At 40.6% G+C, this 23,887-nt stretch overlaps 1 protein-coding gene across 5 annotated transcripts; it reads right to left on the bottom strand.

Annotated features, from left to right (window-relative positions):
• On the bottom strand, positions 213–21,903 carry CEP152 (centrosomal protein 152). Of its 5 annotated transcripts, none has more exons than XM_021407261.1 (28): positions 21,712–21,903; positions 21,013–21,135; positions 20,283–20,383; positions 19,685–19,751; positions 19,233–19,574; positions 18,595–18,766; positions 17,725–17,865; positions 15,943–16,082; positions 15,469–15,669; positions 15,106–15,253; positions 13,388–13,479; positions 12,534–12,697; positions 11,394–11,601; positions 9,963–10,076; positions 9,714–9,844; positions 9,424–9,552; positions 9,147–9,282; positions 8,678–8,857; positions 7,815–8,084; positions 7,300–7,368; positions 6,058–6,708; positions 4,916–5,081; positions 3,534–3,713; positions 3,036–3,117; positions 2,847–2,953; positions 2,153–2,309; positions 1,761–1,864; positions 213–1,506 (listed from the first exon to the last, which is right to left on the bottom strand). In XM_021407261.1, exons 2-28 carry the CDS (start codon positions 21,097–21,099, stop codon positions 578–580), a joined length of 5,268 nt encoding a protein of 1,755 aa, XP_021262936.1. In that variant the 5' UTR covers positions 21,100–21,135; positions 21,712–21,903; the 3' UTR covers positions 213–577. The 5 variants fall into 5 exon arrangements, with proteins under 5 accessions (XP_021262936.1, XP_021262935.1, XP_021262937.1 ...); XM_021407260.1 differs by having other exon boundaries at positions 7,815–8,087; positions 18,595–18,763; positions 21,712–21,902; XM_021407262.1 differs by having other exon boundaries at positions 7,971–8,087; positions 21,712–21,902.

Genomic DNA, 23,887 nt, shown 5'->3' on the forward strand with positions numbered 1-23,887 from the left:
ATACTTGAAATTTGATTTACAATAATTTAAGGTATTTATATTTACTATGAAGACACACGCAGAGGTCCAGAAGGAGTGCTTCAAAATGGAGAAGGTAATTGAAAAACTCATTTCAAACAACACGTCTCATTCAGCTCTGAAGGAACATTCATACCCATTTCAAAAGGCTACCACAAGTGACAGTAGGTTTTATACAAACACTGCACACTTAATTTAATATAAAAATAGATTCTTTTTAATAAAAGTACACAATACACTATTAACAGCTATGAAAGTGTTGTTACAAAGGTAAACAAAAGTTTACATTAATATTTTAAGCAGTTGCAAGGAATTTCTTCATGCAACAGTCTCAAACTGTACCACTGGTCATGAAATGGACCCAGTTAAACTGGATCATTTCCCTTCTTCACACTTATATTTTAACACGTATTTTTCCCCTTCAATTGAGAAATCACTGATACAGCTTCAAGTTAAAAAAAAAAAGAAAGAACTGGGCTATCAGAATCAGTGTCTTGCTCATGAAACTGGGGATCCCACGTCATTCTTTTCAAGTATTGTTGCAGCATTGTCCTGTATTTCAGACTGGCAGTGTATTAGCCCGTGTCATAGCAGAACTTGGTTTGTCAGACCCAAGAGGTGAAATATGATCTGAGTTTGACCTCAGTTGGTCTCTGTTGTAAACTATAGTGCTGTTTTTTACATTGAGATTCCTGACATTGCCGTTAGTAAGTTCTCTCCAAGAAGTACCAAAATTTTCATCTCCAGCAGAAAATGATTCTTCACAGTATACACTCTGCCTCTGTTCATTAGAACTGGGTTTTTCTTCAGGATACACTGCAGGCTTATCACAACCATCTAGTTGCAAACTTCCACTCACAGAACACCATTCACTGCAGCTTCCCTCATCCCTCTCAGGAGTTCTGTGAAAATCAAAGTCCTGAATTCTTTCATATGTAGTTTGCCAGGTCCCACGTGAGAGGATACATTCATCTTCTTCCAAGGTTGTTCTTTCATTTTTACTCTTAAGCATGTGAGGAGTTGACTCTGAGATGGCAAGGCCATTTTTAAGTCTGGCTGCATCTCTATTTTCTAACTGTCCTTGACAAGCAAATGCAGGGACATTCTGATGTGCTAAATTACTAGTTGCACACAAGAGTTCTTTGTCTACATTTACGATGGGGCTGTATTTTTCTTTTCTTCCATCTACATTTGGAAGAATCTCTGACAGACCATCTCTTCTAGTATTAACTACATGTTTACAGATATTCCTATACTGCATATTTGAAGTACCTGTTTCATGAAGGATATGTTGCGTTTCAGTCTGTCCTGCATCAAATTGTTGTCTCAAGTCACGTGGTATGTATTTCCGAACAACTTTACCATTAGCTTCTTCAGTAGTATTTTTGCCACAGGATTTGCTTTCCATATGGTTTGGCCTAGTTTGAGACAGGCAATTTCTTTTTGAGTATTCTACTCCAGTTGGCAGGTCAGAATTCAAGAGTAGAGCTAGAACAGGAGAGAAAGAAACAGATCAAATGAAAGAAAAATTAAGAGTGGAAGAAAAAAAAAAAAAAGAGGGAGGGAGTAGTGGCCTTTTTGAAATACTGGTCAATCAGCATTCTCAAAATAAGCAGCCTACGTTTACATATCCATTCACAAGCTCATAAAAACCTAGTACTTCCCTGAACAGCTGAGTTTTGGTTACTACATATATTCCATCTACACGGTGAAGGAGCAAACAGACACATAAACCAACACACCTGAGCGCGTAGTTTTGTACTGCAATGTGTGTCGAAGAGGCGTTTCAAGTCCTTTAGCCATTGTAACAAGCTTGCTGGCAGCATTCATTATTTTCTTTTCAGCTCTGTCAAGAACCATAGAACATGAAAAAAACTAAAGATCTCTAGACTCTGCATTTTATGTAAAAGCAATGATAGCAAATGTCAAAGAATACTGAGAAGACAAGGTGTCAGACAGCTCAGCAATTCTCTGTCTGCAAGCTCAGCTGTGACTCCACACTCGTCTCATCAGATCAGGGCAAACAAAAGCCTGCTCCAACATACGCTAAACAATGCTATTGGACAAACAATGCTATACTGAAGTTCACATAACTCTTTCAAAACCAAAGATATCCAGTCACACTTGAGCTTACCCTTCTTGTTTCCCATTATCAGTAAGAAGTTGTTGAAGACACGTCAAATAGTACTTCCGCATTTTCCGTGCCGTCTCCTGGCGCTCTCTTAGAACCTCTGCTTTAATCATTGCAGCAGCTCTCTCCTTACTTTCACGGATATAACAGAGCATATCACCTACAAAAACATACCTCATTAGGGACAGCTCTACCACAGAGGGGAGAGAGGAAACACCACCAAAAAGACTGCTGAGAAGACCTGCAGCAAGACAGCAAAGGCCCAGATTTACCAGCCAACATTCCGCCCAAATCCACATACCCACTGTTGTCTGCAGGCTCTACGCTGCTGAAAGACCCAGAGCCAGCCCGTACGTAACACTGGACACAGCAAGCTAATTGGCTTACTCTGCACCTCCAGCAGCATTTAGCTCACAGAAAACACAAGGTTTGGGATGAACACTGGTTGGTACATCCAGGGCTTGTACCATTAAAAAAACACAGGAATTAGCGCAAAAAAGCAGGGACAGCAAAAGAAGGCTTCATCCCTCACAGTGAAGTTTGTCCAAGACTACAGCGACATTCCGTCCCGTAAGCAACTGGGAGTTCTTAGGTGCCTTGGCTGTCAGGCTCCCGTGCCAAGTTGATTGAAGGAGGCAGAAGTACTGAGTAAATGATTCTGCCCTCCAAACCTTCTAGCTGAACTTCTTGTACTTACTCTTTATCTTGCTCACGGCTTTAATGTACTGAGCACGCATTTCTTCCAGCCCTTTCACAGAGCCACAGGATGTACAGGCTTTTGAGACACTTCCCTTGGACAGCAACCTGGAAAGCATACAAGTCACACAGCATAAGAGCAGCTTAGACCTTACAAACACCCCCTTTCTTACACTGCTTTTTGAAATACCTTGGTGATGAGCCCACATCTTTCAGTTTAGCCTTCATCTCAGTGTTTTCCGCAATTAGAGATTCCACAAGCTTCTCATTTTCTAGAAAAGCCAGTAATGAACCGTAAAACACTGTACTTCCCTACATTCAAGCAGAGCTCAACATAAGACATCACAAACTGCTGCCTTAATGTTGAAGATCTTCAAGTCAGCAAGCATCAACAGTAAACATTCAGCTGTAAGAGCAACAAGCATGCAGGAATTGAACACAGCACATTTTGGAGAAGTTAAAGTAAATGAATCCACAGGACTTAGCCTCAGCAAAACGTCAACATGCAAGGCCCAAAGCAAAGACCCAATTACAAGCAAGAGAGCAATGGTTTCCATTTCATTTTGTTAAAGTATGCGCATACTCACCATTACATCCACTGAAAACTGTATCAAGCAAGAAAGGAGATTCACACGTCCAGCCAGGCCAAGACATTCACAGCTTTCCTTAGGTGACTCACAATCCTTACCTTGGACTTGCTCTGACATTGCTCTCTGCTCCCTCACAGAGAGATGAAGATGCTTGCGGGCTGTCTCCAGTTCTCTTTTCAAGTCCTGGCACACAGTTGCTTTCTTTTCGAGCTCCTGGCTGCAGCGTTTACAGCACAAGTCTACCTGAGACCAAAGGCTCCTTTTTGGACCTTGCTGATCTGCAACAGCAAATACTAGAAGTCACATATCACCTATGGGCCCCAAATGAATCACACCCAACCTTGCTATTTCCAGCCTGTGCTAAGGAAAACATACCATGTATCAGTCCCATTCAAGTAATCATAAGAACCTGGATGCCACTTACAGAACCTGCAGCAGCTCCAGTCAAGCCACTGAGCCTTCACACACTCAGCACGCTCCCGACAACAGTCCTACGCAGAGGTCTCAAAACAGGCAGCTACGCGACACTTGGAGGTGGAACTGCCACTTATCTATCCACTAATTTATTCAGTTTTAAAAAGCCAACAGCCAAACAGGGCCTGTTGGAGTCAGCTGAAGGAAACTCTCCCAGCTGGGAAGACTCACACGCGGCTGGGTCCAGTTAAGTGAAGAAATTCACAAAGACTGGGCTACTTCCAGCAGAGCAACGGCTGCTTTCTACAGCCAGCACAGGGAGCTCGAGAGGCACAAGGGCTGCGCCGCCTGCATTGTTTTGCATTTAATAGATGGTTTGTTATTTTGGTGGTGAAGGAATTCAAGCCGCGTTACAGGCACAAAGCCAAAGACTCTCTTGGGCTTTCTCCCTTTATGCTTTTTGGTTGCACAAGAACTTACACTACACTGAAAGCCCCAGAGACATTTCCGTGCCTCCCATGAAGTTCTTCCCCACCTACACACTCCCCGCTCTTGCCGTACCGCACGGGACAGCTCTGGAAAGAGCTACAGCGCTCAACCATAGGCACATTTCATGGGCTGGGAGCAGGAGGGAGCAGGGAGGAGGAAGAGAAGCATCGCCTCAGGAATTCACGTTTCCTCAGCTACTAAACTCTTCCACAAAAGAACTGGAGAAGCTACCGTGCCAGCTGAAGAAACATTCCTGACACAACAGCGTCCTGGATGACAAGGCGCAATTCCTTGTATTGCCTGACAACCGTAGCAAGCAGTAGTATCTGGTCTTCAAAGCTCTGCTTTAGTAGTTCCCCACTCCAAGGCACCATTCAGACGCACCCTGCTCACCAGGCTCAGCGCTGGCTTGCACACAAACTTTCAAGCACCAAAGGTGGAACTGCTCCTCCATCTACAACCTTACACTCAGAACAACTACATCTCCCTCTGTCATCCAAATGTTCACAAGCTCAGTGCTACTGTCAGGCCTAGTTGGGTACATACAGCACTGTCAGAATGAAAACAAACCCAATACCTCCATCTGTTCCACTCTTCTGCCAACTCCTCAGCCTTCTTTGTGTTGCTGCTTCCTGTCCAGTGTTGTACAAGGGAGGTCCTGACACATCCCCGGTTTCTCCATCGCCTCCTTGCACGCAAGAGCATGCTTTTTTATTGGTATTACTCAGTAGATCTTCATTTTTCTGCAATTGAAAAAACACTGTCTGAAAATCCAGCAAAGAGCCAAACAACGTGTTCCACAACATATTACTTATTAAAGCCAGTATGAAGAAAAACAAGCAACCCAATGGATTTGGGTATTAGCTCTGATTCTCGCATCCCAGCAGTATTAGTCCTGCACTAGAACTGAAGAGAGCAGCTCAAATAGGGATGGGAATGGGTACTCCAGCATAGAGAATGGTTACTAAGTGTAACTCCCTGCAATAGCACTACCTGGTAACACCCAGAGTTTGACTTTGGAACAGCAGTGAGGCCGGACAGAAAATTAAGAGTCTACAGAAGGCGTAGCGGCTGATATTTATTCAGGAAGATAAAATGTACGGACAGGGCTCTAAATATTCTGCATCAAATAAGTGCTGTACACTTTTCAATTTGGTTTATCTTAATTCGATTTTCCCTGAAGGCAGTTAAGAAGATCAGCCAAAAGCATGCGACTGCATCCCTGAAGATGAGTTAACAAGTAGAAATGTGATATCCAATCACTACCGTACAGTTCTGGGTTCCACTGAGCTTTAGAGGAATACCTCCATTTATTTTCCTGTCTGCTCCGACATATAGAAAGATACTCTTCAGTTACAGAACTATACACCTAAATGGCCACAATGAGATTTTAAGAGGCTCCCAACTTAAGACTGTCAACGTATCTCCTTAACAGATCAATCTGGGCTTTAAAAACCAACACTCCTTACCTGGTTGTCAAATTCTACAAACATGGAGAGTCTCACAGTTGCACCTTGCCACATCCTTTCAATTGCTAACCATGGATTTTGCCCACTCTCACAGTCCTAAAGGACTCATTGTGAACGACTGCAAACGATGGATTCCCTAATTCTCTGGATTAGGTGGATATTATATAATAGGAGAAAACTGGTATGAATCACTTGTCTGTTTTCTCACATCTCTTTTCTAGCTAGTATTTATAATTCACTGAAATATTACCTTTTTCCACTCTCGCTCATGCTTTTCCAGAATGTTGTAAACTGTCCTTCTGTAGGCCTTCTGTAAGCATGTCTTCAGTTTGTCCTTGCACTGAAGATTTAATTTATCAGGAGCATCAGAATACTTCTCCTCCCAGGAATGCTGGCTATGTATGCTTTTGACCAGCTCTTCATGGACTTCCCTCAACACACACTCAAGCTCAAGCAGAGTCTTCTCCTCGTACCGATTAATTTCATCCTGGATTCTCTTTGTTTCCTGAGCCTCCCACTCTCGCTGCTTTTGGTCTAGTAACATCTTCATTTCTGCCTCCTTCTGAGCAGAGAGATCACTCACCTGCTTTGCAAGATCCTCCTTTGTTGTTGCAAGTACCTCTTTAATCTTGTTTCTGTGGTCGTCTAAGAATGAACGGTAGTCTCTCTCATTTTGCTCTTGTATTTGTGCAATTTCTTCTTGCTTTTCTTTGTTCCACTGAGCACGGGCTTTTGCTACTGCTGCTTTGATAGTCACAGGGATTTCTTCTTCCTTTAGCTCCAATTCTTTCTTGAGAGAAACGATCTTTTCCTCAAGTTCTCTAATTCTTGATCCAGACTTCTCCATACTCTCATGTTCATTCTTCCATTGCTCTTCATCAGAAGAGAAAGCCAAAGCCAACTGGTTAACAAGTAAAATAGAGTAGTTATAAATATATATATATGGCCTAAACACATTATATAACCATATGCATATTAAATATCCAGAATAGAATCATAGAATTAGCTAGGTTGGAAAAGACCTACAAGATCACCTAGTCCAACCATCCACCTACCACCAATAACCCCACTAAACCATGTCTCTCAATGCTATACCTAAACGTTTCTTGAACACCTCCAGGGATGGTGACTCCACCACCTCTCTGGGCAGCCCATTCCAGTGCCTGACCACTCGTTCACAAAAGTAGTGTATATGTACACTACTTTATAGTACTTTACTACTTTATACTATGTGTGGTGTATATATATGGTTCATTGAAAATCACCTCTGAAAAGTTCCTACAGCCTTTAATAAAAACATCGTTGTTAATGAAAAAAAAAAAATCACTGCAAGACTATACTAGAAACAGTGATTCCCCACATACACACATTCACCAATTCCATATAGGATCTGGAAATCCTGTTCAGAACTACACCTATTTTCTGCTACCTGCTTTGCTGCAGTTTCTGTCTGTTCCCTTTCTTGTTTTTCCTGTTCTGTCTCAAGATTTACCTTGTACTCTTTGAGGTCTGTTAATTCCTGCAGTGATCTGGCATGTGCTTGGGTTAAAGCTGCCTCAACCTATAAACAGGTTAAAAAACAAGAGTTCAGCTGGGACCGCCTATGTTTAAAGAAATTAAAACAAATCAGACTAGCTGCATCTGATGGATTTCCAGATGCAAAAGAAGATAGCAAAACGATGAGGATGAAACTGTATTCTTTCCATTAAAGTGATATTAAACAATAACTCAGCTTTGCTCAGTTATGTTCAAAATTCCTCCAAATCTCAACCAGCTGTAGTCAAGTGGTAAGTGAAAAATTAGAGCTAGGAAAAAAGCCATGTTTCTAATTGTTATTTCTAATATAACAAATATCAACTACTGAGCTAAGAAAATTAGAGGAAAGTATATTTCCTAAAAAACAAAAGTTTTAAAGGTGACTCAACAGCACATATAACTAGACCCATTCAGCATATTAGCACATGAGAGTTACACAAACTCCAGGCAAACAGGACAACTATTTGTTACCTGGCTGGCAAGACGTTTACGGTATTTGCTTTCTAGTTTTATTTCAAGTTCTTTTAAGGCCTCTTCAGAGGCCCTTTTTTCTTTCAGAGCCTTCTGAATCTGCAGCTTCTGATCCTCAACAATTCTTGCTAACCCTTCAGTTGAAGCATCACTCACATGTGTTACTCTGTCTGTTTGGCTGCCGCAGTCCTTACATTCGAAGACAGGTTTTTTAATTTCTTCCAGCCTACTTTGCCATTCTCTTTCTATCTTTGCAATGACTTGTTCTTTCTTCTAAGAAAAAAAAATATATAGATAGATTTAAGACATTCTCCCCAGCATCCAAACATAAATAAAATTTCAATAGTATTTAACAGACAAAGCATTGCTGAAGAGCATCAAAACCTAAACCCTTAGAGGGGTATCTTAGCTGGACCCGATGCTCCCCAATTCCCCTGCACCCTCCAAATTACACCTCCCACAGTGCATTTGGTACAGAAGGAGCTGTTCATTTTTCTTCCTTCTCCCAGCTTGCCTCCATGGAGAAAGATGTGTAATGAACTGTCATAGGATTACTGAATCCAACAGAATAGAAAGCCAAACTATTCAGCCTCAAATTAGGGTAGAAAATTCCAGGATGTTACAGCTCTGATTACATTCTGCAGTGTTACTTTATAAAGTCTAATTTTCCAAAGATCACAAGCTGCTGTAAAACATACTGACAGAGGCTTCTGAAACAGCAGATCCTCATCAACCACTTCAAATGCCAAAAGAGCAATGCATAACTCTACCATATACACGTATAATCCTCCTCCAAAAAATAAATAAATTCACCCAGTTAAATCTGCAAAAAACTTGAAATCCCCAGTATAAGCTTCACACACCTCTTTTTCTTCCTTTTCCCAGTGCACTTTGGCAAACGCAACTTCCTTTTCAACCTGCACTTCTTTTTCTTTCTGCCATTGCCTTTTTGCTTCAGTAATAGAATTATTATATCTCTCCTCAAGCTCACTCCTCAGAATTTTAAGTGACTCTTCTTTTTCTTCTAAAAGCTGTTTCTTGAGCTAGGACAAAAAACATCAGTAATTAAAATAATAATAATAATAATAATAATAATAAAATAAAACAGTTAAAGACTTCAACAGTGAATGATTGGTCTTCAGGAGCCAGCATTTTAGGGAAGGACAACTACATGAAAAGAAGTAGCTGCAGGAAGAGTTACCACTACCGTATTTTAAACCACAGACTCTCCCAAGTCTCTGCCCCTAACAATTACAAAGTTAAATTCACTCTTGTGTATTGTATCTTAAAAACATTCTCACATGGTATGAGCATAAGTAGGTGCATTAATACCTTATCTTCTTTCACCTGCTGCTCTTGTGCAAACTTCTGTCTTAAAGTAGTCTCCAAGGCATCCTTCTCACCACAGACTGCGATGTAACATTCCTTCACTGCAGTCATCTCCCTGTTCAGCTCCTCTATGGAAGCCCTTCACAGTACAAATCACACATTAGCAAAACTTTAAACTAACAGGAGACTAAGTGCTTTGAAAGAGCATTTTAAAAAGCACTAAGGGCCAGACATGAAGCACAATGTTTTGTAACAATGGAAAAAACCTGAAAATGCTTACTTCAGCTGCAGGACCATCTCTTCGTAACTTTGAACAAGCTGCTGTTTTTCTGCTGCATACCTCTGCATTATGTCTCTCTCAAACTGGGCTTTTGTATCCTCATGGTGTTGCTGATATGTTCTTTCACACCTATGATTTCAAGAAAGGAAAACACTACCTATGCTTCCTCCTCTTCTAAGTGGGGTTCAGCTTTTAAAGAAAGAAGCTACTTTTCCAACACAGATCCTCTTCATGAACACATGCAGGATCAAAGTTCACAAAAGAAACTAAGCAGTGTTAACAAACTTAACCTGTCAATGGCTTCTTGTTTATCCTCATCAAACTCTTGAACCATCTTTCTCATCTGAGAGCAAAGATCCTGGTTTGAGCTTTTCAGCTTTTCCTCATTTGCTTTCAGCTCTTCAATAGTTAAAGCATGGTTCTGCACAAAAAGGAGTCAAGTAACAGGTGAGTTTTAAACCAAAACCAAAATTATAGAAGATGCCTTATTTGCTTTTTTTTTTTTTTTTAAATAAGAATTCAAAGCATTTTTGTCTCACCTGAACTTCCCTAAGCAAAGTTTCATTTGCCTTTCTGAGTCTCAAAACTTCTTCCTTAAGGTTATCAGAAACTAATGGACTGGCCACCAAAGCATCATTTTGATTTGTCACCGGCTAAAAAATAAAATCAAGATGATAACCTTCAAGGTACACACATTCTAAAAACAGATTCTTTAAAAAGATGTACAGTTGTACTTTACACAGAAAGCAAAATCAAGCAAGAGGGAAATGACTGCAGTGCAGTAACAGTATTGATGTTATTCTTCAGGAATAGCATTATGAAACTTTTTTAAAGCATATACTCAACACTGTGTTTCTTAGCTGAATGACTGCTATTACCCAACTGGGAGACTACACCCCTGAAGCAAACTATATTCCTGTCTCACATCCAGGTCAGAACACACAGATTACAAGAGTGTATGTTACAACTCCAATCATACTACAATTTCAAGTTAATCATGTGGTCAAGAGACACACGACAATGAAGAGATATTTCATGGATTACAGAATAGTCTGAGCTGGAAGGGTCCTTTACAGATCATGCAGTCCAACCCTCTGCCATGGGCAGAGCACTCCCCACAAGATCAGCCCCATCCAACCTGACTTTGAATACTTCAAGGGATGAGGCATCCCCAACTTCTGAGAATTTGTTCCAGTGCTTTGCTACCACCAAAAAGCGGAGATTTTTTTCCTAATATATAACTTAAACCTATTATTTTCTCAACTCAAAACATTATCCCTTGTCCCCTGGCTGCAATAAGGTCTCCTCAGAGACTTAACAACCCCAGCTCTCTCAGCCTTTCTTCAAAGAAAGGCTCCAGCTCTCTGAACATTTTGCGGTCTGCTCTAACAGGTCCACGATCTCTCTTGTGCTCCAGGCCTCAGAGCTGGATGGAACATCACAGGTGGGGTATTACAATGGCAGAGCAGAGGGGGAAGAACCACCTTCATCAGCCTGCTGGCCGTGCTTCTCTTTATGCAGCCCAGGATAGGACTGATCAAGTTACAGAGAGAATGCCAAGAGAAGACAATCTGTTTTATGTCCCATCAATTACACCAGCAGCTCTCAGAGAAATTACAAGTCTTTGGGGATAAAGAAAACCTACTGTCCTCAGTAAAATTTAGGTTTAATTAGAAAAGTACAGTAGCTATTATGCACTATCAGGCAACGATATCAGAACTCACTTAAAAAGCCATATTCTGCCTAAGTTATGCTATTCAGTTTCTTTCTTTCTCACCACAGATACAAAACAAAGTATCACCAAAACAAAATTTCCCTTAAAATCAAAGACAAATTCTAATTGCTATGAATTGCTACACAGCTTTCATTATATTTTTTGTCCTGTTTTCGTAAGAAATTTAAATGTTGGTTTGGTTTACTAAACCACAGTACAATTTACAAGGACTTGAAAAATATGTGAAAGAACAAACCTTGGATTCTTTTGATGCTTTTTCTGCTTTCAACAACTGCTTGAATTCCTCTAACTTCTTCTGGCAATCTTTAAGATCATTTTGTAATTGAGTAATCTGGTTTCTCTTCATTTTATTACTGCTCAATAAGCGTTCCAATTCAGCTTTTAATTCTACAGTAATTTCATCTTTAGAGAGTTCTTTATCCATGCCTCTGTTCTGTATTGTACTATTAGGGAAAACATAACCAGTTCAGTATTTAAGAGACAAAACACACTTATCCAAAAGCCTTAGCAAGAAGAGCAATTGATACTACCATAAATACAGAAGTTCAATTCTAATAGGCAAGAGTAAAAAGAATGAGAGAATATGAATACAAAAGCCACATGCTTTTTCATTAAGCTGTAATTAACGTACAGAAAACTTGTTCATTCTGCTGTTTCCCCCAAAAGATCCATTCTCATATGACAAGAAGTACTTCAAGATGCTTTAAAGACAGCTTGGGCACGAAGTAGCTGTGTGGAATCTTTGAGCAAATCCACGCACATAATCCATACAATTGGTAAAATAGTTATCAATGAGTATAATCCATGCAAGCAGGTAAATCAAATTTTTCCACAAGTGGAAACAGGCTGCCTGTTGTTGAGAAATTCAGTTGCACTCCATGTGCAGATCAGTTACCGAAGTATATTGCTATATTCCCTAATCATATTCCAGATTTTACAAGAAGATTAATGAAGTAGAGTTCAAGTCTTGAAGAACACAACATTAGTCTCCCATGCCACGCAACAACTGATTGCTTCTTAGGCATCATAAGTGGAAAACCTCCTTACTTTTTTGCACACATTAAATGCTTCCTACTGAACTCTCATGGCTATTGATAAAAAAAAAAAAAACAAACATCACTCCAGAAACACCAAAAAGAAAGGAATTGCACTCAAGGAACAATAACATAGTCCTTATGAAACCTGAGCACGTACTAAGCAGTGATGAGGCATCCAACGTATGGTATTAGTTCAAATTCCATTTCCCCAATTACCTAGGAATACAAGCAGTATCTTTTACAAAAAAAAAAATAGAAAGTAAAAACTGAACTTGCACGTTACTTGTGTAAGATATGAAGGATTTTAGATTTTTCTTTCCATAAGAATTGCTCAGTACCTGCAGAATCTTGAGTTACTCATGGTGACTTTTTTAATTCCCAATTCTGCACAGGAATCACTGAGGTTCGTATGCAGTTCTCCATCTGCATCATTCAAAAATACTCCAAGCTTGGCAGCAGACTCATACAAAGTTATTTCTTCCTTCAGTTCCGTTAATTCTTCCTTAAAGAAGGAGACAAAAAATGATACAGAGCAGAGAAACTCCAAGTAAACGTATCAAGACTGTAACTCTTCCAAAGAAAACAAACACATGGAGCTATTCTTTCTAAATACTAGTTGTATTTTCTTGAGTCATCTACTTTTGGCTTTTTTTGTCCTTTTAAAACCAATCATTTTGATAGCAAAGCATAACATATAACAAGTACAAATTAATTAGAGAATATTTTCTGTTATTCAATACATTCTATTGATCTTACAGTTCATACATGAAATTAAGTATTACTTCTTTCCATGTGAGGCCCTGTTGTCGTTCTTTTACCATACAAAAAGCGTGTATAGCTTATTACTCTAGTACCTACTAGGATTCCTTGCTTTAAGATGACAGATTTAAAGACACAACCACTTACCAAACTGGAAACACAGACTTCCAGTCGTATTTAGGAGGACTCCTTAGTATTCCTTCTTGATGGCACGACAAAAATGTCAGAATATAAAACCCACAATCATCCCTATAGGCCAAGTACATTATGACATTCCCCACACACTGAGTTTACATTCCTCCTTTTCCATAAGCAGGTCAGACGCACAATACCAGACTTGTGCTTTTATATATATCAGCCTGATATATATAATGCTCACCCCTCTAAAATAAAAACCTAATTAAATGTTACATATTTAATAAAATGAATTAACCTGCAAAGCCTTGTTCAGGTCATTGCTTATCATGTGTGCAGCCTGAGCTTGTTGCAGCTGAAAGCGTAACTGATTTGCCTCCTGTATCGAGCCTATTGCAGGGAAGAAAAGGAGAAGAGACAGAAAAACAGCAAAGTATAAATATGCAAGAAAGACCAGGCAATCTAAAAAAAAAAAAAATACAAAGAACAACGGCAAGGATACTCACTGCACCAAACAGGTAAACTTGGGTTACTACTGTTCTCTAATGTAAGTGACAATTTGTTTTCAACTTTGGGAACTACACTGACTTTATTTTTTCAGAATTTTTATAGTAGCTTTAAAACAAATACCACGAGAAGCAAGATGTGCCAAAGGTTTGCTTTCCATATAGCTCATCAGAATTAAACAAAAACAAAAAGCACACATAAGGCTGCAAAGTTTGCAGGACCATCTTGGAAAACAGGACACTTCTGCTTCCTCCATAGATAAGGGATACTTAAGTGTTTGTCACTTTATTATTGGTGTAAGAATTTGATGAATAAAGCATGGAGGAAAAAGTCATGGTGATTCTCCAGCAGGCAGTTACACTCTTGAATATCATTTATATAGGTTCTACATTATACAGATCTAATAAGTATTTTCTCCTCCTCCATCCTCACTACCACGCTCTCTCTGGAGAGGCTTTTCCTCCAGAGTACCCTAGTTCTCAAACAGAACATGCACTTAAATCCAGGATCTGGTAAGAAAGGCATTTCAGGAAGTTAAGATGTTTGGATTCTAGGAAAGGACAACATAACTATTGAAATACTTCAATATCTACAGGGAGGCACAAGACATATACATAATGAGCAGAAAATTCTATACGCTATTCCTCCTGATATAAATAGTCAAAAAGCAGCCTCCAGCCACAAAAAAAAAAAAAAAGAGTTCTTAAACATTTGTATTTGGAATGGCAATTCATACTGAATTTTTTATTGCACAACAGTAAAGCTCTGCTTCACACTTAATTAGTGAAAGCCAACGAATGGTTGTTCGTACTGAAACTTCCCAAGAATTAAAAGCTTTAATTCTGCAACTGCTGTATTTTTCTTCATCAGCTTTTTTTAACTACTGAATTTATGAGTAGATGAATTAAACTTGAAAAGGCATGTAAGAAAAATGGATAAATATATTTTAACAACACAAAATAAGGATCTACCCAAGTTTCCACTGATTTAATAGTGGATACAATTTAAACGTGCTGGACAGTACAAGGTACTAAGCACGTAAAGGCTGAAATTGCCAGGTACACGGTGACAGATCAACTACTTGAAGCACTGTGCTGATCCAGATCATTGAGCAATTCACATGAGGTAACACAAATATCTTCCTTAAAATATTTTTAAACAAAGAAAGCATTTGTGGTAGCATAGCATATTGATAGACTCCAACAAACACATAAAAGCTTACATGAAAGTAAGTGGCTTGCTCAAAAGACTGTTATTTCGTCCAAAAGTTAGCTTACTTATATGCAGCACACAATACACAGAAAACATTACTCATTTTAGTTGGTTGATTTTTTTACTTCACTCTAAATTTAAGTAAACTTCATTTAAGCCTGACTAAGGTATTCCATAGGAAGCAGTCCACTATACATTTAGCTTGATGTTGATTCCATTTCAATAGGAACACAGATTTGCAATGTCATGCTTTAGTTGTTTCTGTAAGGAAAGATATGGTATGAGCAAAAGACTTACCTGTTTGCAGTAAGTTTGCACACTGCTTTTGGCTTTCTTCTAGACTTCTTGTCAATCGATTAATTATTTCAGTTTTTTCACATTTGGTCTCTTCCAGCATTTTCTCAAGTTCCTTAACGCGCTCTCCTAGATTTTGGCAAAGCTCTTTCTAGGAAGAAAGATTATTTTGCATCTGCTATATGGGCTGTTGTAACTTCAAACTGTTTAGTGATGTTTATAAACACATATCATACAGGCTTCACAACACTGAGACTTACACTGTATTTTCTTCCCCTTTACTTAACGCCTTCCATTTGGAGATCTTAGGATTATAAGTCAAGAGCAGTTTAGTAGAGTACTCAGTACCCTATAATAATTTCTCACCTGCTCTTGCAGCGCAGATTTTGTGGTATCGAGTTTCTGCTCTAATGATAATACTTGCTTCTCATGCTTCTGCTTGAGTGCTGTAATAATAGCATCATGCTGTTCTCTGGCTCGCTGAAGAGTGTCTGATCGCTGAAGTTCTAACAGCTGCTTCTGCATGCTTTCCATGGCTACCTCTGCCACTCTGGATTGCTTCAGTATCTGTAGGAATAGTACTAGAGTAACTCACAAATATTTTACCTTTGCTCCAATATTATGTGTGTCAATTCATTTTGTTTGTGCAAGAGTTGCTAAAATTCTTGATACTGTCTGGATTTCAGTGCAAACTATTTTTCCACCAATACACCCCATCGATTCACCTACAATCATCATGCACTGCTTGCCAGGAGACTAGCACTTACATTTAATGTGAATGCACTACAAACATTCTGTAAAGATCTTTCACAATAAACAGTTTAATAATACGTACAGTACCTGCTCCTCATTGGTAGTAAGAGTCTGAATTTGAGTTTCAAGTGCCTTTATTTGACCTTCAAGATACACTTCCCGTTCTTTTCCATTCTGATAGAGTTTTTGAGATTCACGAAGACTAACAGCCAAACCATCCTTTTCATCTTCAGAGAGAAGAACAGTAATTGTGTGAGAAACATGGCCAAACACCCAACAACTTCCTAGAACATGGCTGTTCAACATCCCTGCTCTACAGAACTACTATCTGTGAGCCCTCCATCTCATACTGTAGGCAACAAGCAGAACACATGAAGGTTCAGTTGGGCTCTGTCCAGCAACCACTTTCTTCCTCTGGTAGCTGGATGGACAGTGGTATTGTCCACTCAGAGCTCTCACAGAAGCTAGTCCTATTCCGTTAGCACTAGGAACTAGCATCATCCCTTAGAACTCGTAAAGGGAGAAACAATTCCTTCGGAGGAACAGTCAAGGCATCAAAGTAGTTGACAGCTGAAATTCTCTCTGCTTTGCTCCTTTCACATCCTAAAAATTGCATTCTTAATTCTGTATGCTCATGATCCTTCTCTGTGTACTTCTATATGAAAACTGAGTCCAAAACAACCTACACTATAGCCTTAATCATTTGGGAAGCCTCTCTCTATAAGGAGTGGAGCTTTTGGAGAGGGTCCAGAGGAGGGTCACAACAATGACCAAAGGGCTGGAGCACCTGTCCTGCAAAGATAGGCCGAGGAAACTGGGCTTGTTCAGTCTGGAGAAGAAAAGGGCTCCGGGGAGACCTCATTGCAGCCTTCCAGTATTTAAAGGGAGATTATAAACAGGATGGAAATTAACTTTTTACATGGGTAGATAGTGACAGTATAAAGGGGGATGGTTTTAAACTAAAGGAGCGGACATTTAGATTAGATGTCAAGGGGAAGTTTTTCCACAGAGAGGGTGATGAGGTGCTGGCACAGGCTGCACAGAGAGGCTGTGGATACCCTCTCCCTGGAGGTGTTTGAAGACAGGTTGGATGGAGTCCTTAGCAACCTGACCTAGTGTCAGCAACTTGGCCCAACTAGATGAAGTTGGAGGTCCCTTCCAACCCAAACCATTCTATGACTCTATGAAATTGGGTTGTTAAACTAACTGGAATTTGAGAATGTGGATTCAGTTCTCTATTCTATCATACATTCTCTGCCTGGTATAAACCAACTGAAACCAATTTCTATGTTATGTAGGGCAGATGAAATTTAGCAGGAACACTGCAGAATTTCCTCAGGCTTTTTGGTTCTTAGTGATTTAATGAGTCACACACCTGTCACTTGGGAGAGATCTGTGCCCTTGTTCAGCATCTGTAAAATGGGTCTACTAATTCTACCATAGAGCAGAGGAGTATTATGAGAAATAATTCTGTAAAGACTGTTATGAAGCTCTGTGACACTAGCTCCCTCCCCACAACAGATGCACGTTTACCCTGGTTTTTTTGTTGTTGCGCTTTTAGCACACTATTTAGGTAAGCTTCTCACTTTTCTGTATATTTCTGATGCCAAACATATGGGAATTCTGGAATACAACAGTGGTCCTGAGAATCACTGCAGTAAAAGTTAGGACAGTTAGGCAATCAGGCACCCATCAAAGGAATTTGCTTCATAGGAGTGACGGAGAAGAGAGGTAGGTCCACAAAATCCCAAAGCAAGCTTATGACAGTTTTCAGTGCTTGGAGAGACACTACCTAAGTCATAGAATCAGAATAAACAAGTTGCTAGATATGGATAAAATCTAAAATCAGATATCAGTACAATATTTTACCTGTGACCATTGAAAGCTGATGACTCAAATACCTAATCTGCTGTGCACTTTTTTCTAGCTTTTCATTAAGTTCTTCCACTCGTCTCTCTCTTGCTTTATTTAGAGCTTTAAGCTGAAGAATCTGCATACTCTCTGAAGAATCTGCCAAAAGTTCAAATAGAGTGTACTGACAAGTTCATACAGTTAATTCATCAAGTTGTGATCACAAGCAATTCTTGACACAGTACAGCCTTTCCATAAAGAGTCAAATTCACTGTTAGTTCAGAGGAATGCATTATTTCCTACCCACATTTGATTGCTCAAATTGCTCTGTTAAGTTTGTACTCCATTGTTAGTGCCTACAATTCTCCATGTCCAGATAAATATTCACAAACCGTGAATTCACACATAGTGGCAACCATAAATTTTTCAAGATGGCCAGTGAGCAAAGTAGGTCTAGTATTTGAAGTGTATTCAAGAGAAAAATCCCAATCTGGCATTGATCAAAGCGTGACTCATAAGGTACAGCACCTCATTATTTTCCAGTGTTATCAAGAAGACAGAGCACCAGCAGGACTTGAGATCAAGCCATCAGAAGGGATGAAATGTTTTAGTTGCCATTGTTCAGTCTCACCAAAACTACATTTTTTAAGTTTTCTGAAACTCAAATACCCTGACCAAAGAGCAGCTACCTTCTACACAGAGTGGAGAAGAAAACAAACAAACAAAAAAACCAACGCAACAAAGAATGGCTATCCCAATACAAGTTCAGAGCAAAACAAAACATCATGTGTATGATCAGCATCTGATATACATAATCTGCTGTTGATTTCCTGTGGACTTTCAACACAAGCTTCAATTCTATTTTGAGTCTATATAGAAATTACTTACTTTCATCATTGCCTGAGAATTCGTTCTGCAAATCTTCAAACATTTCATTTTTTCTTGTTCCTTCCTGGGTTACTGGAATTTTTTTATGAATGTCATTTTGGTATGGTTTATACATCACTTTGTAAGATTCTGCTGACTGGGCACCAACAACTTCAGACGTAACAAACTGCTGCTGTGACAATATATAAGAATAAAGAAATGAGAGCTACAATTGTAGATTCCTCAATTAAAATATTTTTCCTTTTTGTTTTACATGCTCACATCAAGAAGAGCTTTAGTAGCTCCTCTTCTCATTTTCAAGATCCTACCCAGCATATAATTCAACTGTGATAGAAACCATAATGAAGGCTCCTGCCTTCAATTTCAACAGAGTAAGCACACACTTAAGTGCATCACATTCACTCCCCCTCATGGACTTCTGGCTAGCCAACACGAGGAAAAAAATTGTAACATGGAAATACGAAAGCGTAGATATTTAACACTTACCTGTTTTTATACGCAAAATTGACTACAGAAGCCTTATATCATTGTTTCAACTGGTAATAATGGACTAAAGGCATCTGGAAATACTACTATCAGCAGCTAAAGTCTATGAAAATTTTCACAAAATCAGAAAAATACATCAGCTTCTGAAATACCTTAAGATGTTCCTTTGGAGCATCTGGAAAGTTTATTATTTGATTCTGTTGACCGTTAAATTCTGGTTTGTGGCCATTGGTGTATGGCCTAAAGTTCTCGGGAAGATGATATAAATTGCTCTGTTGGTAGCAACCTGGAGCATTAAATCCCTCTCTATCAAGATAGACATCATCTGGATCCTCTTGACTGTTCTGGTCAGAGTAATCTTTCACATCATATAAATGTTTCATCTGTTCACTGTTATGCAGGCCATTCCAATTCTTGGCATGTTTTTCAACGTGATCATTTTGCTGGTCACACAAGAATTGCTCAGGATACAGATTTTGTCCTTGCTCATAACCCTATAAACGAATAAGAGACTTAGAATTTGCTCTCTGAAAACTCAGATTTTTCTTACCAACTCTCAAGGTAGAACTACTTCAGAGGAATAGCACAGTTTACAAAAGCTTACATTTTGAGCATCAGTTATCAGTAGATGATCATTCCACCTTCCATCAGGCTTCCGAGCTTCATGTGATCTAGAAAAAGACAAAAAGCTTAGTTATGGTACTTAAAAAAAAAAAAAAAGACGATACACCAACACAACAACAACAAAAGCCCACTTCATTAAACCAAGTGGTATCTACTTTGTTTCTCAAGGAGCTGCAACCATACTGCAGTACAGCACTCCTTTTACTTAGATTGCTTTCCATGCATGTCTTTTAGCAGGGTCTGTGGTGACAGAACAAGGGGAAACAGCTTCAAGCTCAAAGAGTTTAGGCTGGATATAAGGAAAAAGTCTTTTACAGAGAGTGGTGAGGCACTGGAACAGGTTGCCCAGAGATGTGGTTGATGCCCCGTCCCAGGAGACTTTCAAGGCGAGGCTGGATCAAGCCCTGGGCAACCTGATCTAGCTGTGGTGCCCCTGTTCACTGCAGGGGAGTTGGACTAGTTGACCTTTAAAGGCCCTTTCCAACTCTAAGGATTCTATGATCAGTTGAGATTTGGTACTATTTTCAAATGCACGACTTAAGTAATAATAAGAAAATATACAGTACAAAAAGCCTTACTGCTCCTCAGTCTCATGAATGCTAGAGTCCGAATAGTTGGAGAGCTGGTCTCCACTGTCCTCCAGCATATCATGGGGAAGGTCTGTCAATAGCTGTTGCAACTGAAACAAAACAAACAAGCATACAACTCAAGTCTGGCAGACACAGATGAAATAAGCTGCTTGCACAAAATTCTGTTTTTCTTCCTTCACTGAAAAGATGTCACTTGTTCACAACACAGGAATTCAGACCTATACCCCACAATGTCTCAGAGACTATGTATTAACCTGGTGATCTTTCTAGCAAATTTCCTGGTGCAGTTCTTCTCCTAACAAGAGGTAAATGAAAGGCTACTACACAGATGCGGCGAACACAGAATGAGGAAGTGGTTCTTCATTTTTTTCTAAGCTAACTAGATTTTCAGATTTCAGATGCTGCTAAGTAATTACAATATGTGAAAAAGCTATGAACAATGCAAAAAGTAGTTGACAGCAGCTTTTAGCATTCTACCTTCTACCTGGGCAAGAGATAATAGCCTTCAGGCCTCTACATATGGCATCACAGGGTTCATTAAATGCATCATCTTCTGATCTCTTCAGTTTTTATGTCACTCTTGCAAAACACAGTCTGCACTCTAAGTTCTACATTCTCTTTATAAGAGTAAAATCTAAACTAAAGAAAAAAATTTAAAGGACAAAAAATGGTGGGATACTAGTCACATAAGCCTTCAGATCAGCTTTTTTTTTTTAACCTCTTGTTCTCTTGCATAGTCCTCTTGGTCATAGTCCTCATCTTCATGTTGAGTTTGTAGAGCTCCACTATCAAAGTCAAGGGACATTGTGTTCGAGCAATGTTCTCGAGTACCCAGGAAAACCTATCACAAGACAGGGAAACATCACATGTGAGTAAAAGTAGAGGAAAGAAATATATTCCAAAAAACTCAAAAATTAAAGAGCCAAGTGCACACAAACATCCTCTTGAAAGTAATGTTACATGTTATTTGTATCATTCACACTTCTATGTTTTCCAGTACAAGCAATACCTCTTATTTCTAAGAATTGACTATTTAAAGCAAACTATCCGAGCATTTTCATCATGAAATTACTATAATTCACCTAAGCTAACCTTGCTCCATTTCTTCTAAGCCATTGACTATGCTCTGTACTAAACAGCAGCAGAACACTGCTGCTCCCGCACCCGGACAACAGCTCCGTGAAGGATCGGGCTGCCTCCAGGTGAAAGCGCTTTGCGATGAGGCCCAGAAACCGGAGCGTTACTCCCCAGCCAACTCGGGACTCGAGGCTCCGCGCCGTGCCGCGGGCCTGGTTCCCTCAGCGCGGTGCCGGCGCCCAGCACTCACGCACCGCGGGGAAAAGCCTCCCTGCCCTTCACCCCGGCCTTCGAGAAGCAGAAAAGGGGACAAAGCGCGAGCCCAGGCGCCGCTACTCACCTGAGGCGCGGGGAGAAACCGCCGCCCGCTTCCCCTCCGACGCAGCAACAGCAGCCCCGCCGCTTTTCCGCATGACAACCGAACCTGCGCCCGCCGCCTTGACCGACAGCCGCGCGCGCCAACCAGCAGCCGGAGCAGCGCCGGAACGCGGAGCAGGAAGAGGCGAGAGGGCGGGATTCCGCGCCCCGCCCCCGCCGCGCTCAGCTGCGCCGCAAACCCGCCCGTCCGATTGTTTGAAAGCAGGCGCGCGTGGCCGCGGGAACGGGTCTGTCGCGCTGATTGGCCAGGAGACCGACCAATGGCTGCGGCCCGTTCGCGGAGGGGCGGGCTTTTTCCTGCGACGTTGGGAATGCGCGCGCACGGCGGGCGGGCAGAGGCGTGCGGGCGCCATGTCGCAGCGGGACGTGGCAGTTGCCAGGCAACGCGCGATGTCATCATCGGAGCGGTGCCCTCGTGACGTCAGAGCCCGACGGGGCGACGTCCCGTGATCATGGCCGGGCCGTGATGAAAGTTGACAGCGGAGCATAAGTATCTCTCGCTGTAGGGTGTGTTTCGAGGGATTGCTGTCACCCCACTCCTCACGCAGCTGCCACGAGCTGACCCCTCATCCTCTCGCCATGCTGTGCTGGCAGGGTGGCAATGGCACAAGATGTCCACGTCGCCAGGCCTTTGTCCCCTGAAGCCCTGGAGGGGCACAGCCAGAAGGCGGCTGCGCTCGGGGGCTGTGTGGAGGGAGCTCTGTGGCCTCCAGGCCTGGCCACAATCTATTTAAAAAAAAAAAGAGTTTCTGTGAGCTCACAAACTCCTTGCACAGAATAGCCTGCAGCAAACATCCAAAATAAATTAAAAAAAAAAAATTACAAAACTTTTTTTCGAACAATGAGCACTTTGTTCAGCGATGAGGAAAATATGTAATAGCTCCATCTGGTGACACTTAGCCTCAGCTGTAAAAAGCTTCCTGCCCAGGAACAGCTGAAAATGGAAGCTGGGGTTGGGGAGAGGCGTTTCAGTCATTTCTTGTAGTATTTTTATTGATGGAAGCAAACAGATAGGCGCGTTAATGTGTTTCAGTGAAATTTATAGGCGCTTTGAAATGGAATTAACATGCTAAGCCTTGTAAATGGGGCTTTATGGGCAACATTAGCTGTTTTTCCCAGGGGTACTAGTAACCATTACAACAGAGATTAACCAATGTTTGCAATTTCCTCAGTGTTTCCACGAGCAGTTTTAAATGAAGTCTAAATGAAGTTATTTTTAAAAGAAGTCTGTGTGTTCCGAAAGTTCAACTTAACCTCCTCAAGATGGATATTTTGGAAAACTCTCCAGAGTTCAGACAATTTTTAATTTGGCATAATTACATGGGAGATAGTATAGTTTACATGAGGTGGTCCACAGAGGAGAAAAGCAGCACAAATAAGCAAGTAGAGGCACATAAGTGTTAGAAACTAAAAACCAAATTCCTGGTTCCCCTCCAGAAAAACGGATGCAGCCCACGGAGGAGCACACAGCACAGCAGTGGACATGGCCTGAAGGAGGCTGCAGCCCACGGAGAGCCCATGTGGGATTAGTTCAGGAAGGACTGCATCCCACGGGAGGGACCTCAAGCTCGGGAGGAATGAGGGTAGAAGGGATGGAAGGTGTTTTTGGCTTGAATTTACTTCTTACTTCTGTAGTCTGTTATTAGTAGGTAACAGATTACATTAATCTCCCTTATGCAGAGTCTGTTTTGCCCACTATAGTAATTGGTGAGTGATCTCCCTGACCTTCTCTTAACCCACAAGCTCTTTTTCTATCACATTTTTTACTCTCCCATTCTGTTATGGAGGAGTACTTAGCTGCCATCAGTGTTAAATCAATCACCACATTATTGCACTAGGACCCAGTTAACTCACTCTTCTTCCCCTTTTCCTTCATTGTTTTGCTTCACATACAAAAGATTAAAGAGCAACAAAATAAAGTTTCTGGTCTTACTTCTGTTTCAGTTCGTGATATTCATAGTGTGAGACTTAGTTATACTGCGTTCCAAATGTCACACGCACACACTGGGTGTTTTTGCCCATTGATAGAGTGAAAATTGGTGAAGAAAGTCCTTATGTCAGTATTTTGACTACCAAATTAATACAACTTTGAACTCAAGCTATCCCAAGTCCAAACACTGTTTTTCTAGGCACCAGTA

Source organism: Numida meleagris, chromosome 9 (genome assembly GCF_002078875.1).
Source record: "Numida meleagris isolate 19003 breed g44 Domestic line chromosome 9, NumMel1.0, whole genome shotgun sequence".
NCBI lineage: Eukaryota > Metazoa > Chordata > Aves > Galliformes > Numididae > Numida > Numida meleagris.

Excerpts from the sequence above, each read along its gene's own strand:
- CEP152 (XM_021407259.1), bottom strand. The coding sequence starts at position 21,099 with ATGTCCCTTGACTTTGATAGTGGAGCTCTACAAACTCAACATGAAGAT. Across the intron at positions 8,858-9,146 it reads AGCAGGTGAAAGAAGATAAG|CTCAAGAAACAGCTTTTAGA; the intron begins GTATTAATGCAC and ends TTTTTGTCCTAG. Across the intron at positions 2,310-2,846 it reads AGCCGTGAGCAAGATAAAGA|GTGATATGCTCTGTTATATC; the intron begins GTAAGTACAAGA and ends ATGTTTTTGTAG.